General features: G+C 51.2%; 1 protein-coding gene across 1 annotated transcript; it reads right to left on the bottom strand.

The window, feature by feature from the left end:
• Positions 1-12,749: 12,749 nt before the first annotated feature.
• Positions 12,750-14,755, bottom strand: LOC136511599 (zinc finger CCCH domain-containing protein 35-like). The gene has a single exon (XM_066505643.1). The coding sequence runs from the start codon at positions 14,628-14,630 to the stop codon at positions 13,503-13,505; it is 1,128 nt and encodes a 375-aa protein (XP_066361740.1). The 5' UTR covers positions 14,631-14,755; the 3' UTR covers positions 12,750-13,502.
• Between the last annotated feature and the right edge of the window lie 666 nt (positions 14,756-15,421).

Genomic DNA, 15,421 nt, shown 5'->3' with positions numbered 1-15,421 from the left:
ACTCTTGGTCGATGACTGCTGGTGGCATTTGAATCTTGGTCCACTTTGTAATGAAATTAGCCAACACTTGGGACTTGATGGCCGTTGGAGGGGCATATGAAATGCCTTAACCAATCAGCTCAAGTGCCCACTTCACAATTCTTCCCATGGCATCCCAGTTTTGGATGACCTCGTCGAGAGGGAAGGACATCATGACTGTCACCGGATGCGACTCGAAGTAGTGATGCAACTTCCTCTTAGCAATAAGCATGGCGTATAGGAGTTTCTAGATTTGGGGGTAGCGAGTCTTGGAATCAGACAAGACCTCATTAATGAAGTACATGGGATGCTGCACTATGAGGGTGTGTCCCTCTTCTTCTTGCTCTACCACCAAGGCGGCGCTGACCACATGCGTGGTGGCCGCAATGTAGAGCAGAAGCGATTCCCCCTCAATTGGGGGGACCAAGATTGGGGACTTCATTGGGAGCTGCTTGACCTTATCAAGTGCCTCCTGGGCCTCGGGTGTCCATTCAAAACGGTGGGCTTTCTTTAGAAGTCAATAGAGGGGGAGATCTCGTTCACCTAGGCATGAGATAAAATGGCTGAGTGCGGCGAGGCACCTTGTAACTCACTATAACCCTTTATGTTCTGAATCAGGCCTATCCTAGTGATGGCTAACATCTTCTCTGAGTTGGCTTTGATGCCATGCTCGAAGACGATAAAACCTAGCAGCATACCCCTTGGGACCCCAAAAACACATTTCTCGAGGTTGAGTTTGATGTCATTTGCTCATAGTTTCATAAAGGTCTATTCTAGGTCAGCTATGACCTGGTTAGCCCATTTGGACTTGACCACGATGTCGTCCATGTAGGCCTCAATGGTTCGCCCAATGAGGTCCCCAAAACACTTGAGCATACAACGTTGATACGTAGCCCCCGTGTTTTTAGACCAAACGGCATTGTGATGTAGTAGAACGATCCAAATAGGGTGATAAAAGAGTCACGAGCTGGTCAGACTCTTTCATTGTGATTTGATGATACCCGTAGTACAAATCAAGGAAGCCAAGGGTTTTGTACCCTGAGGTCGAGTCGACTACTTGGTCTATGCGCGGCAAAGGAAATGGATCCTTTGGACATGCTTTGTTAAGACCTATGTAGTCAACACACATTCTCCATTTCCCACTCTTTTTTCATACAAGAATGAGATTGGCTAACCACTCAGGGTGGTATGCTTTCTTGATGAATCCGGTTGGCAAAAGCTTCGCAATCTCCTCGCCGATGGCCCTACGTTTCTCCTCGTTGAAGCGACATAGACGCTACTTCACTGGCTTGGAGCCTAGCCTAATCTTCAAGGCATGCTTAATGATTTCTCTTAGAATGCCTAGCATGTTCGAGGGTCTCCACGCAAAGATGTCTCTATTGGCGCAGAGGAAGTCAGCGAGCGTGCTTTCCTATTTAGAGGAAAGCGTGGTGCCGATGCACATCACTTTGCCCTTAGAGCCACTGGGGTCTATGAGAACCTCCTTGGCACCCTCTATAGGCTTGAAAGACCCGGTTGACCGCTTGGGGTCGGGCACTTCTTTGACGACCTCCTCCCTGATGGCCACAAGCTCTTTGGAGGCGACAATTGTCGTGGCGTGTTCACAGCACTTGACCTCGCACTCGTAGGTGCTCTGGAAGGAGGTGCCAATGGTGATGACCCTACATGGACCTGACATCTTCAACTTTAGATAGGTGTAGTTGGGATGGCCATGAACTTCGCATAGCATGGATGTCCCACGATGGCGTGGTAGGTCCCGTGGAACCCGACTACCTCGAAGGTAAGGGTCTCCATCCTATAATTGGTCGGATTCCTGAAGGTGATGGGTAGATTGACCTGCCCAAGTGGCATGGCCTGCTTTCCAGGCACAATGCCATGGAAAGGCACCTCGATCATCTAGATGCGCGATCAGTCGATGCCTATGGTGTCGAGCATTTTAGCTTACATGATGTTGAGGCCGCTACCTCCATCCATCAACACCTTGGTGAGCCACTTTGCGCTGATGATTAGGTCAACCATGAGCATATATCTTCCCGACTGTAGGACACTTTCTGGGTGTTCAGTCCGATCAAAGGTTATGGCAGACTTTGACCATCGGAGGAAGGAAGGCTCGATCGGCTCAGCCATATAGACCTCGCGGCCCGCAACTTATGGCGGTGCTTGGAGTCATAGGCCACCGACCCTTCAAAGATCATGAGGCAACCATCTAGCGTTGGAAATCTGCCGTCCTTCCCCTCGACATCATCTACGGCTAGCTTGGGCTCCTTCCTATGCTTCTCCTTGTTGGAGCCTCTAGACAAGAACCGCTTTATGAGGATGCGGTCCTTGAATAGGTGCTTGACGGGGAAAGCATGGTTTGGGCATGGCCCTTCGAGCAGCTTCTCAAAGTGGTCTGAGGTACCCTCAGTGGGCTTCCGACCCCCCTTGCGGTTGGCAGTGGCCATGACCGAGCCCTTGCGCCGCTGCTTGTTCTTCTTCTTCTTGGGGCAGTTGGAAGCGCCTTCGCCAGTGTCCTCGTCCCACTTTGCCTTGCCCTTGGGGCGGTCAAAAATCGCCTCGACCGCCTCCTCGATCAAGGCATGGCTGGTGGTGATGTCGAGGACCTCCTTGGTGGTTCGTAGGCCCTTATGTCCTAGCTTGTGAACCAAGGACTCACAGGTGGTCCCGGATAGGAAAGCTCCTATGACGTCGGCGTCAGCGACATTGGGCAGCTCGTTGCACTACCAGGAGAAGCGCTAGATGTACCCATAAAGAGTTTCCCCAAACTTTTATTGGTAGTTTTTGAGATCCCATGGGTTCCCAAGATGCGCGTATGTGCCCTGGAAGTTTCCCATGAAAATTTCTTTTAGGTTCGCCCAACTTTAGATTCAGTTGGGTGGAAGGTGTTCCAACCACGTTTATGCCGAATCAGTCAGGAACAATAGAAGGTTGCATATAATGAAATTATCACTATCCGCTCCACCGGCTTGGCAAGCAAGCGGATAATCCTTGAGCCACAGTTCGGGGTTTGCTTCCCTAGAGTATTTCAGGATATTACTCAGCGATCGGTACCACGGTGGGAAGACGACGTTGAGGATGTGTCGGCCAAAGGCCTGAGGTCCCGGCAAGTAGAGGCTTGGGCTTTGGTCCTCGCCACTGTTGTAGCATCCACCATAACGAGGGTGGTAGCCATGGCTAGCCTCCTCCCTCTCATTGCTGTGGGCATGCCTATGGGCATCTAGGGTGTCGCGTGTATCACGGTGGAGGCTAAGATGCTCATGCACCGGGGCCGTGGCGCGTGGCCTGCTGCCTCGCTACGCCTAGTGGGCTAACACATCCCTGTTGGGTCACTCTGAGGGCACGTGTTGGTTGGCGTCGAGCTTGTGTTGTCGGGATAGCAAGCTCTTGGCCTGCTCCACTGCCGCACGCTCAAGTAGCATGTGAATCTCACGATGGGCCCGACGATCCTCGAGGGTCATGGGCCCTGGAAGCCCCCAGAGCAAGGCTGCCGTGGTAGCGATGTTCTAGCTTGCCCGAGTGAAGTGTGGGAAGGCTTTGTCATCCTCGATGATCCTCTGGTTCACGTCGCAGGCCACAACGCATGCACGCCCACCGTCTCCATGGTGCTCGAGCTATGCGCATTCCTACTTGAGCTGGAGTCGTGCTTCTTCGAGCTCTTGGTGTCACACCCTCAGCTACTCTACCTATAGGTGAGGTGGGGCCCCTACATCCCCCTTGACCTCATCATTGAGGTCATCTGTTGGGGTAGCCCCTCCCTTATGGATGCTTTTGATGTATCCCTCGGGGGTACCTGCCATGAAACATTCTCGCGAGGTGTGATGGCTCCCCCTGCTGGAGTCAGAGTCGGAGGGCGACTCTGATTCTCCCATGAGAAGGTCATGGAAAGATTACGTGATGTATTTGGTCATCCCCACAAACTCATCGTTCGTAGAGGATGGGGGCGTGCGCTGCGCCACAAGGTGGCCCACGATCTCTACGGCGTTGCGCAGACCAAACGGGAGCGCTGTCGGGGCGCTCCGAATGAGGTATTCTAGGGAGAGCGGCACTCCTCCAGCAAGCTGCATCATAACGTTGGTGAACGAGAAGGTGAGGCGGTGTAGGTCCTCCTAGGATGGTTGGGGTCCTAGGAAGGCGCCGAGCTGGCGCTCTAGCCTCCCGTAATCGAAGACGAGGAGCTAGTCACTCCTGAGGGCGCAGGCCTCCAGTGCATTCAGCTACAACTCCTCAAGTGCCTTGGTGATCATGTCGAGGCTGGTGGAGTGGAGAGGTTGGACGGCGACGGGAACCTGCACCAACTCTCCTTCCGTCATAATGATGAGTCTAGGTTCCTGAAGCGCATGTGCACGCCTAGGACCTACCTGACACCATGACTAGCCATCCGAGGCCTGATGTGAATGTCGAGACACGCAAAAAGCCCCTACCTGGCGCACCAATTGTCAGTGTTTTTGGACCATCGATGAGTAAATTTGTATTTACACATCTGGCTTAGATGGTGTGCTCGGAGGACATAAGGGTTTATACTGGTTTGGGTGGAACATCCCTATGTCCAGTTCGTTGCTGCTCGTATTACCAGCACTTGGTTTGCATCAGGGGTTACAAACAGGTGAGAGAGGAAAAGGATCCCAAGTCTCTGGTGGAAGGAGTGAACGGGTGCTGAGAGCTCGATTGTCGCTCAGCCATATGCTCGTGTCGTACTCTTGTGTTCCCCTCTTCCAGCGAGGGGTGCCCTACTTCCCCTTTGAGTGATGAAGGGAAATCGTGGGTTACAGGAGGAAAAGGAGAAGAACAAGAGAGAGAAGAAGGCTTCTAGGGTTGGTAGGTCTTTTTTCTTCTTCATACGGGTCCTGCTGATCCTGTAGATGTCAATAGGGATGGCTCCATGTCGTGGCTTTGTTCATCACTGGCACCATGCGCATGCGTCATCTGTCGGTCATGGTGTTCCACTCCATCTCGGCGGACGTCATGGTGAACTAACGCACCTATCAGCGTCCGTACGAGGATTAGGCAGAACAACACTAGCACGTCCAACACTGTTCTTGATGTGAATCCTACGTATGGCCCGTCATGGCCACGGGTTACATCGAGGCATGCCAGCCTCTTCCCTAGAGTCAGAGTTTTGATCCAGGCCCATATGCTTGGACCTGGAGTGGTTGGCGACGATATGGGTCTCCGTCGGACGAGACAAAACCTACATCCTCGAGGTCGGGTGAGACAGAGCCCGTGACCTTGGGCGAGATAGAGACTGCACCGAAGGGGTCAGGCGAGACGGAGCCCGCGGCCTCAAGGTCGGGCGAGATAGAGCCTGTGTCCTCGAGGTCGGGCGAGACGGAGCTCGCACCCAAGGGGTCGAGCGAGACGGAGCCCACCGTCTCGAGGTCGGGCGAGACAAAGCCTACATCCTCGAGGTTGGGCGAGACATAGCACGCACCCAAGGGGTCATGTGAGACGGAGCTCGTGGCCTCGAGATCGGGCGAGACAGAGCCCGCGTCCTCGAGGTCGGGCGAGACGGAGCTCGCACCTAAGGGGTCGGGCGAGACCTTTTAATACGTCTTGAGCCATCTGGGGAAGTCAGCGTGGATGCTAACTTTCTTGCTTTGGGTATCCCTAATATCGATACCCGACAAGATTGGTCGTAGACATGCTTGACCATCCACCATGGTGCCAGTCTACATGGGCTGCAACCAACCGAGTTGCATTGTCATCAACTCCTTGTGGCGCCAATCTGCAAGTTTCCCACGAGATCATGGGAGTTTGGATCGAAATTAGGAACATTTGGATTCGGATAGGGAATGTCGATAGTTCGACGCATAACTCCCAAGACCTGGGAACCTCTCAGGTCAGAACTTCCGACATGCGTTAGAACTTCTGATATCTCAATCTCCCAAGTAAAAATGCAACCTTCTCATCGGAACTTCCAACATCTCAACCTCTCAAATAAAAATGTAACTTCCTTTGACCCCTTTTGGCTGTCAACAATAGGTCCTATTAAAAGCTTATCACCTTGCTCATAACCTAGTGTAAATGTGTAATAACCCTGCTAGTTTTGGTTTTAATTTTTTTAGAATTTAACTTGTGTACTAGATTATAAGGTTTACAACTTTGTGAGTTTAGCTAGCAAAGCTTAGTACAAACAAGATTAGCCATCCATTCGCTTCTTGTGGATACAATACAAACATCGATAGTGACTACTCCCTCCATCCCAAATCAAAAGTCATTCTATAAATTTTGGAGAGTCTAAAAATCTTAAGTTTGACCAAATTTATATGATAAAATAATAATATTTATGATGTTAATTAGATTTCTCATTAATTATATTTTTTATAGTATACTTATTTGATATCATAAATTTTTATAATTTTTTCTATAATTTTGGTTAAACTTTAGATTTTTTTGACTCTTCAAGATTCTTGAAATATCTTATAATTTGGAACGGATGGAGTACTAGTTAAGAGGGGGAAAAACTACGAGGGTGTTCGGCTGTTCTGGTCTCAGTTTGTTTTAGTTTATTCTCTCTCACAGAACACTATTTTACCTACCAGCCGAACACCCTGTACAATTATACTATGTGCTTGAAGATCATAACTCACATTCACAAGAGGCCGGAACCAACAGAGCAACAACCGTAATTTCACAAAGATGCAGTACGTACATGTCTTTGAAAGGGGAGCTACAGGTCTACGACGGACGTACAGTAGATGCACGCAGCCTACCGCTCTAAATCCATCGTCCTTTGCCGGGACTTATTAGTCGGCTTATTAGCTAGATCTACAGTATTATTTTCTCATAATAAAATAGTTTTAGTCGGCTTATCAGCCGCTTGCAACGCCGCTTTGCCTTTGGCCTCTTGGTCTTGGGAGCTGCATCTCCGTATAATGTAGCAGTAGGCGTAGGCCCCTCAATCACGTACCGGCACCAAGTTCGTCTCCCTTGGCCTTCTACGGGTCCACCCATGCGCCCCAGGACATGGTCCCTAGCTCGTTGCAGGAAAGCAAGCAAAGGTCGGTGACTCCATTGATTGCCAAGCATATCAGGGGCCGTCTGATGGCTATCCCATGCCGGCGCACGGCCCTGCTTGCTAGTACATACAACCCCTCCTTTACTTCGCTCACAAGAACGCCATGACTTTCCTGGCTCGCGGTGCCTATCTGTCTAGTGCTGTTGCAACGGATTAAGTTCAACATGGAGGAGGGGCTCAGCTAAAAACCAGCAAAGGTGTTGGTGTGGGTGTCCCTAGCAAATAGAGCGTCTCAATCAACGGAGGAGTAAAGGTTAAGTGGTGCTTACTAATAAAGACTACCTTGCCTCTGGGAACCCAGCACTACGTCTAGATGTTTCCTCCTCTTCGGATGCAACAGCTAGCTCAGATATACACAACCCTACCCCACAGCCCACACCTTCTACTCTAAGCATGCATGGGGTTGATGGAGTGCAGCAAGCACAAGGAAAGACGCATCTAGGAGTTCCCTGAATAAAAAAGCAGCAAGAGGCTTACTACAACTCCTTGGACCATGATGGTGCCACAACATCACATCACAGTGGACCTCCTACAAGTAACATTGTCTTTGCCTTGGATTTCCTTCTTGGGTACATTTCCTAACCACATTTTGCTGACTAGCTAGTGCCTAGCTATGTAAGGAATAGTATCTTCTCTTTCTATACATCTAAAATTGGTCGGTTACATTTTCCATTGTCCCCACACACATGAGATTATAATGACATGTTTATCCGACCGGTGAGAGCAAACCAGGGGAACTTTTTTTCGGCTCCATTCGCTTGGTTGAAATTGGCTGAAAAAACAAGCCAAAACGGAATTGTTGTGAGAGAGAAACACTGTTCCGGCTAAAAAAAGAAGCCAAACAAGTCGACTTTTAAGGTAAGTCGAACGGGGCCAAAACTAGTTTTTTTCTCGAATACGCAAAAGATTTATGATGAGCGGCCTTTGACTCAGGAAGCAGCCTTCCATCGACGCTACTTCTTGCACGTCCCTACCCCGCTGTCTAGAAATAGGGCACGCAACGCTTCGATATCAATTGGAAGCAGTCGGGTCCACCTTGAAGAGGTCCTTGTATGCCTTCTTTCCCAACGCGCTTGGCGTGAGAAATCTTGTGGTGAGGCCCATGCGCTGCATGATGAGGACCTCGCCTCGCTTCGAAGCAGGCACCCGAGAGAGGACTTGAGCCCCCCTTAGGAGTACCAGAGTAGCGCGCGAGGCAAGAGCTGAGAGGCAACCTTCCGAAGTAGTCGTTTGGTGAAGCTCTGTAGACGGCGTGAGTCACCATCACCAAAACTAGTACCTGCGGGAGCAAATTACTCCCCGTACGTGACACTACTTATACTACTAAGTACCTCAACCAGCTTACACATTCACATTCAACCTAGCCTTCCACTGGTTCAAGAATAGCATGCAGAGGTTCGGACAATTAGCCTGTTCGGGAGGCCGTATCGTATCGTGGATTATTTACTGCTGGTTGGTTTGGTGTGAGAGAAAAACACTGTTCCCGGCTGGAAATTTACGATCGTTTACGAGCAAGCGAACAGGCTGATTAATGGTAATAATTAAGCAACCGTACCGATCGAACAATGTACGATCGTTTACGAGCAAACGAACAGACTGATTAATGGTAATAATTAAGCAACCGTACCGATCGAACAATGTATACAATCATACCAAGTTTCACAGGACACTGCACTAAACATCCAAAAAATCCGGTACCAACACAAGGCAGGCAATCAGGTGGAAAGGAAGAAGCTAAAGATGTTGATTTGCCAAAGCCAGACACACCTTGCTCGGGGTGCTAGATCTGTGGTCCGCCAAGGCCAAGAACAGGCAGCCTGTTCATTTGGCTGTGGCTTGTCGTAAACGATCGTAAATTTTCAGCCGAAACAGTATTTTTCTCTCACACAAACCAGCCAGCAGTACTTCTTCACGAACCAGCAACGATATGAACCAGCCAACCGAACAGGCTGAGGGACGATGGTACGTACTACTAGGCATCTGTGGTTGAAGTCAATTGTATCCATGATTTGTCCACTCGAGAGTCCGAGACGACCCACAAGTACTAATCGCACACGTAACAGCGGGCTGGTAATGGATTGACGTCGCCGGCCGGGAAGGCGCCAACTATATGTCCATCGGGCCGGCCCGGCCCGGCACGGCATGGGCCCGTGCCAGGTACGGCACGACAAGGCACAACACGGTAGAGCTCGGCAGAGAGAAAGGGGGAGCGAGATCGGAGTCGGGACTCGGGAGAAGGCGGAGGTGGCCGGCGCTTGCGGTGTAGCTGCGCGGGGGCATGGAGGAGGAGGTGGCTGGCCGGCCGACAGCCGCACTCAATGCCGCCACCGCTCGAGGCCGGCCACCGCTGTTATTCGAGGCCGGCTGTCATGGTCGCGTGTTGGAGGGGCGGTGAGGAGGTTGCCGCGTGGCAGTGCTGGGGCGTGGGGGAGGTGCCCGGCGATGCTGGCCTACTGGTGCTAAGGGTCGCGCCGCTGCGGAGATGAGGCTGATGAGCGATTCGGGAAAGAGAGAATAGTGGGAGGAGAGGGAAAGGTAGGGTCAGACTCGGGGGAGTGAGGAGTGTGTGCGTGAACACGTCGGGAGAAAGAAGAGCGGCGCTGGGGTGGGAACCGTGAGATCATGAGAGCAAGTTAGGGTTAGTGTGCACAGGTAGGAGGCTTGGGCTCTTAGCAGGCTAGGCCGCCAGGGTGGTCATCGGGCCGCTATTGGGTCGGCCTCAAATGCGGGCCGTGCCGTGCCAGCCCGCGTGTCTGGGGTGCGGCCCAGGCACGGTCCTGGTGAAAGCTCTAGTTTGGTTTTGGTTAATTGATGAAACCCTAAGTGCTAACCTAGTTTATCAAAGTGATTATGAGATAGGTAGCACTACTCCAAGTGATGAAGCAATGACGAAGATCATGACAAAGGTGATAGCATGGTGATGATCAAATGCTTGAACTTAGAAAAGAAGAAAGAGAAAAACAAAAGGCTCAAGGCAAAGGTATAAAATGTAGAAGCCATTTTGTTTTAGTGATCAAGACACTTAGTGAGTATGATCACATTTAGGATAGATAGCCGTACTATTAAGAGGAGTGAAACTCGTATCGGAATGCGGTTATCAAAGTGCCACTAGATGCTCTAACTCATTGCATATGCATTTAGGATCTAGTGGAGTGCTAACACCCTTGATAATATTTGTGAAAATATGCTAACACATGTGCACAAGGTGTTTGCAGGGTTGAGATGGGTTTGGGTCCCTCTCTCCCTCCCGCCGAGCTTGCTCGGCAGGATTCGGCGCTTTCGGGAAAATGAAATGTCTATTTTCTATTGCGTCGGATGCAAAATTCTTGGTGGTTGGCACATTTGAGCAAGGGTGAAGAAGTTAGAGTTGAAATGGAGTTGGTCGAAATAATGCTGGCGTCGGTCTACTGACCGGACGCTGGATCACTCAGCGACCGGACGCTGAAAGGCTGCGTCCGGTCGAGCTGGCAGAGAGGTCACCAGTTTTGGTGTTGCACCGAACGCTGGACCTGAGATGCACCGGACGTTGGTTTCTGCGTCCGGTCAAACTGACGGGTCTGCACAGTGGCTAAGGGTTGAGCACCGGACGCTGGCTGCGTCCGGTCAAGGTGGACCGGACGCATCCGGTCGAAAAAACATGCCTCGGGGAGCTTACTGGAAACGACCGGACGCTGGAGCTTCAGCGTCCGGTCAGTTTTGACCGGAGCGTCCGGTCAGCTTCGTAGCCGTTGAAATCTGACGAACAGCGTTTGAAGCTGGTGACACATGGCGTCCATCGGGCGACCGGACGCTGAGGGCCATCGTCCGGTCGGTATGACCGGAGCGTCCGGTCAGAGCGTGTTTTGCCCAGTGAAGGGGTACAACGGCTCTATTTGATGGGGGCTCTATTTATAGCCCCATGGCCGGCTCAAGGGATAACTCTTGCTCATTTTCATTGATATAACAACCTTGTGAGCTTAGCCAAAGCCCTCCCACTCATCTCTATCATTGATTTATTATCTTTGTGAGATTGGGAGAGAATCCAAGTGCATTGCTTGAGTGATTTCATCTAGTGGCACTTGGTATTCGTGTTGCGCTGCGGATTTTGCTTGTTTCTCTTGGTGGTTGCCACCACCTAGACGGTTGGAGCAGCGGTGAAGGATCGGCACGAGTTGGTGATTGTTCGTGGCCGCCTTCGGTGATTGTGAGGGGAGTTGTACCTTCCCCGGTGGAGCGCCGAAAGGTAACTCTAGTAAATTGCTCGTGTCATTGAGTTACCTCACTTGTGGGTCGGTTCTTGCGGTGTCCAATCGTGTGGACGAGGTTTGTGAAACACCTCTTAGCCGCCGAACCACCAAGTGTTGGTCGACACAACGGGGACGTAGCGTATTGGCAAGCACGTGAACCTCGGGAGAAAATCGATTGTCTCTTGTTTTTGGCATTCTCCCGGTGATTGGCTATATATTCATCTTATGATTGGTTCATCCCCTACACGTCGATATAATCACTCTACTCACTTATTTACATTCTTGCAAACTAGTTGACACAAGCTCTTTAGTGTAATTAGAATTGAGAGCTTGCTTTATTATTTATATTCATCTAGTTGAGCTCTTTAGAGTAGCAAGGTTGAGAGCTCTTAGTGAGTAATTACATAGCAAGTTTGTATGTCTAAGTAATCATTGCAACTAGAATTGTTGGATAGGTGGCTTGCAACCCTTGTAGAGCTAGAGCAAGTTTGCATTACGCTATTTGTCATACTAATCAAATTGCTCTAGTTGATTTGTAGATTTTTAAATAGGCTATTCATCCCCCTTTAGCTATATTAGAACCTTTCACCTGGTCATCGGACTGTGCCGTGCTTAGAACGGGCTAAAGAAACGTACTTCAGGTCATGTCATTGGGCTACGGGCTACATGAACATATATAGCGCCAACAGACCCCGGGCCTCCGTGCCCCGGACAACGGCGCCCCGACAGCTCCCCGTACTAGAGAGAAGCAATCCACCTCATACTCTCTGTAACAAGAGATTCATATGAATACATAAATCCAAAATAATTAGCAGACTCAAAATTAGTCCTCAACAGACTACTTATAGAAGATCTATTTTGAGTTATCTGATATACACAACCCAAATACAAACATTCTATCTTCTGAAAACTCATTTGTAGAAATGATTCTTTTTGGATCATGTTTTTGAAGAAAATGCCAAATAGATATGGAACTCTTTGACTATAGCGCTACCCATCTTTCAAAAACTCATTTATAAAAAGGATTCTCTTTTAAGTCTTATTATTGGAGAATATGCCAAATATATATTGAACCCTTTAGCTATAGCACTACTCAAATGTCAACTGGATCTTGTATTTTGAGTATTATTGTTGAAGATAGTCTCACTGTCCATCGGTCCCATTCAACTTGCTGAATCTTGACTAAAATTAACTAAAAATACTGTTTTTGACTGAAATATTGTAAGAAAAAAAAACACCGTTCTCATAGAAAAAAAAAAAAAGCCGAACGTGACAGCCGGATACGAAATAAGCCGAACTGGGCCTCGTTGTCGTGTGGGAGCATCATTCACCCATCAAGCACGACGATAGCACAGTAGTTTCTGAATATCGATGAGCCCAGGCCCCGCCTGGTTTATCCAGATTCACCACAGATCGGGCACATTTGATTCAGTCACATGAAAAGGCATCACTATGTTTTTAGATGGTACAGTAATTAATTAACAAGGGCGGTTTTAATTAATTCCTTATCAGCAAAAATATTACATGGTACAAGGTACATGTTCCCATAAGCAGAAGCAGTAGTTCAATAAGGAAATACATTGAGAAAATTACAGAGCAGTAATAACAACTCGTGGATCTTAATTCTTAAAGGCAAACAGCAGAATGAACGCTGCTGGAACGCGAGTAAACATAAACTCAAGACGACGTACGTTCTGGAATCGCTCGCGGAAATTAGAAGTTCCAGGCCTGCTTGCCGGAAACGTCACCGGAGGCGCCGGCGGTGACAAATCCAGTCATCGTCTCCGGTCTTGGATCGCCTCCGACGCTACACCTCCACACACACACGCACACGAACAGACACTTTGTACATCTAGATAACTCATATACCTGCATGGTCGCCTGCCATGTCTTCTTGATCCATTTCCACCATGTTTTGCTGCCACCTTGTCTCCTACCTTCGCTGACATGCCATCATCTGAAACCTCAGAACAAACAAACCCTTCCCTTGCCTCTGCCTCCCCTCCCTTCAACAGCCATCCAAGAATATTCACACAGGGAGGAACATACGTATGTACAAGGATCAGGAGAATCTTAGTAGAAATCTAAAAAAAAACTTTTTTTTTTGTTTTTTTGGTTTTCCTGAACTTTCTTCTCCTGTTGTGCAGTGATGCCTCCATCCAAGCTTCCCCACGCACTTACCATGGACAAGCACCGTCCAGAGGAGGCACGGTTGTTGATGCTGATAGTTTCATGAGTCTCCCTTAGTTGATGAGGTCGGAGACCCAGCCGACATCCGGAGCCGCTCCCTCAACGTTGGCGGAGGCGCCGGAGGTGTCGTTGGGCACGGTGGCTTCTTTGCTGAGCCGCTCGAACACCTTCTCGCGGAGGGCTCTCCCGGACTCGACCCTCTCCATGACCGGGGACGGCCTGGATGTTGGCGTGGACGGGAGGCTGTACAGCCCGGCCGGTGACTTCGGGGACCCGAACGGGTAGCCGCCGCCGGCCAAAAACGACGATCCGCCGGAAGGCGCCGACCTCGGCGAGCCGCCGCCGCCGGCGAGGCGGAGCTGGCGTAGCGAGGCGAGGACCTCGTTGACGGGCGAGCCTACACCCGGCCACGACCCGCGGCGGAGCGCGGCGGCGTCCGGCGACATTGGCGGGGACGACTCCGACGGCGGCGACCTTGGCGGCGAGACGAGCGTGCTGGTAGGCGACGACGACATGATCATGCCGCTCTTGGTGAGGTAGCTCTCGAACACCTGCCGGCGGAGCAGCGAGCCGTCGTACGACTCGGCCAGCGGCGACGCCACCGACGCGCCCCTCGGGCTGGCGCTGGACTGCTGCGGCGGCGGCGGCACGCGGAGCTGGTCCGGCGTGTGCGCGAAGAAGCAGACTCGGCGGCGGCACCCGGTGCCGTCCTTGCAGGGCTGCGTCCGGTAGCGGGACGGGTGGAGCCAGCACTCGAACACCCCGTGCGCCAACTCGCACGCGTCGCCGCGCTTGCACCCGCCCTTGCGGAAGTCCGGGCACGCGGCGCCGGAGTAGTGGTACCGCCTGGGGTCGCGCCGCCGGGCCTTCTCCCCCGGGTGCGCGTAGGGGCAGTCCGTCCAGTCGTGGCTCCGCCCGCGCGAGCACCGCCGCACCTTGAACTCGTACATCCGGAACTCGTCGCAGGCGTACGCGTCCACCGCCGCCGACAGGGCCGCCTCCTCGTCGTCCTCGTCGTACGCCGCCGCCGCCGCCTCGTTCGACGGCAGATAATGCTGCAGCGCCGCCAGGAGGGCGTACGGCGACGCCGCCTCGTCCGCGTCCATCATGCTGCTGCTGATGGCCGCCGCCGGTGACTGCTGCCACGGCGGTGCGTGCGCTCCCTCTCCCATCATCATCATGCTCGTTTCGTTTCTTGAAACGCCGGTCAGTGACGGTAGCTTTGCTTTGCTGCTTTTTTATTGGCCTGTGGCTGCTGCGATCTCGTGCTCTAGTGGAAGCTTTCTTTGGCTTCGGGGAGCTTCGCCGTGGCACGGGAAGAGAAGGGGAGGCTGGTTTATAAACAGGCCATCTAACCGGGGTTATCCTTGGGGCTGTTTTCTACCTAACCGTGGTTAACTTAACCGCAGTTAACTAACGGGAGCGAGGTGTACGTGTGTTGAGGGAGCGGCAAACTGACGCCGTCTCGCTTTGGTGGCCTTATCCTAGGGTAGGCAGACTCCTACAGGTGGGGAGCGTCTCTGACACGTGAGGCCGCCTGTACGTGGACCCACGTGTCGGTTCGTGGTGGCGACGGGCAAGCAGGACACGTGGAGCGTAGGGAGCGGCTGTGCGGGGCATGCGCTCGGCGAGGGTGGTCCGTGGACCGTGGGCGCAACCGGTCCAGGACACGTTGTGGCCTCTGGGGCGTTGCGCCGCCTGCGGATTCGCTAGACGTACTGTAGGAGATCAAATTGCTATGTGCACCGCGGAGTCCAACTTACCAAGGATTTTTTTTTTCAAATATAAAGGGACAATGCTTGTACTCCTGTCCTAAATAGCTGTCGTTCTCGTTTATCGAGGACTCCAACGCTTTTAATTTTGACCTAATATTTATAGTGCATAACTAATATCATTAGATAAATTGTTAAATCTATTTTGATGATAAAATTATTTAAAGATAGAATTTTTTCTATAAACGTAGTGAAATAAT

This window comes from Miscanthus floridulus, chromosome 16 (assembly GCF_019320115.1).
Source record: "Miscanthus floridulus cultivar M001 chromosome 16, ASM1932011v1, whole genome shotgun sequence".
In the NCBI taxonomy this organism is placed as follows: domain Eukaryota; kingdom Viridiplantae; phylum Streptophyta; class Magnoliopsida; order Poales; family Poaceae; genus Miscanthus; species Miscanthus floridulus.
Note: the sequence above shows the minus strand (reverse complement) of the source record. Positions and strands in the feature narration are given on the sequence as shown.

Coding starts and splice junctions, on each gene's coding strand:
- LOC136511599 (XM_066505643.1), bottom strand. CDS start 14,630: ATGATGATGATGGGAGAGGGAGCGCACGCACCGCCGTGGCAGCAGTCA.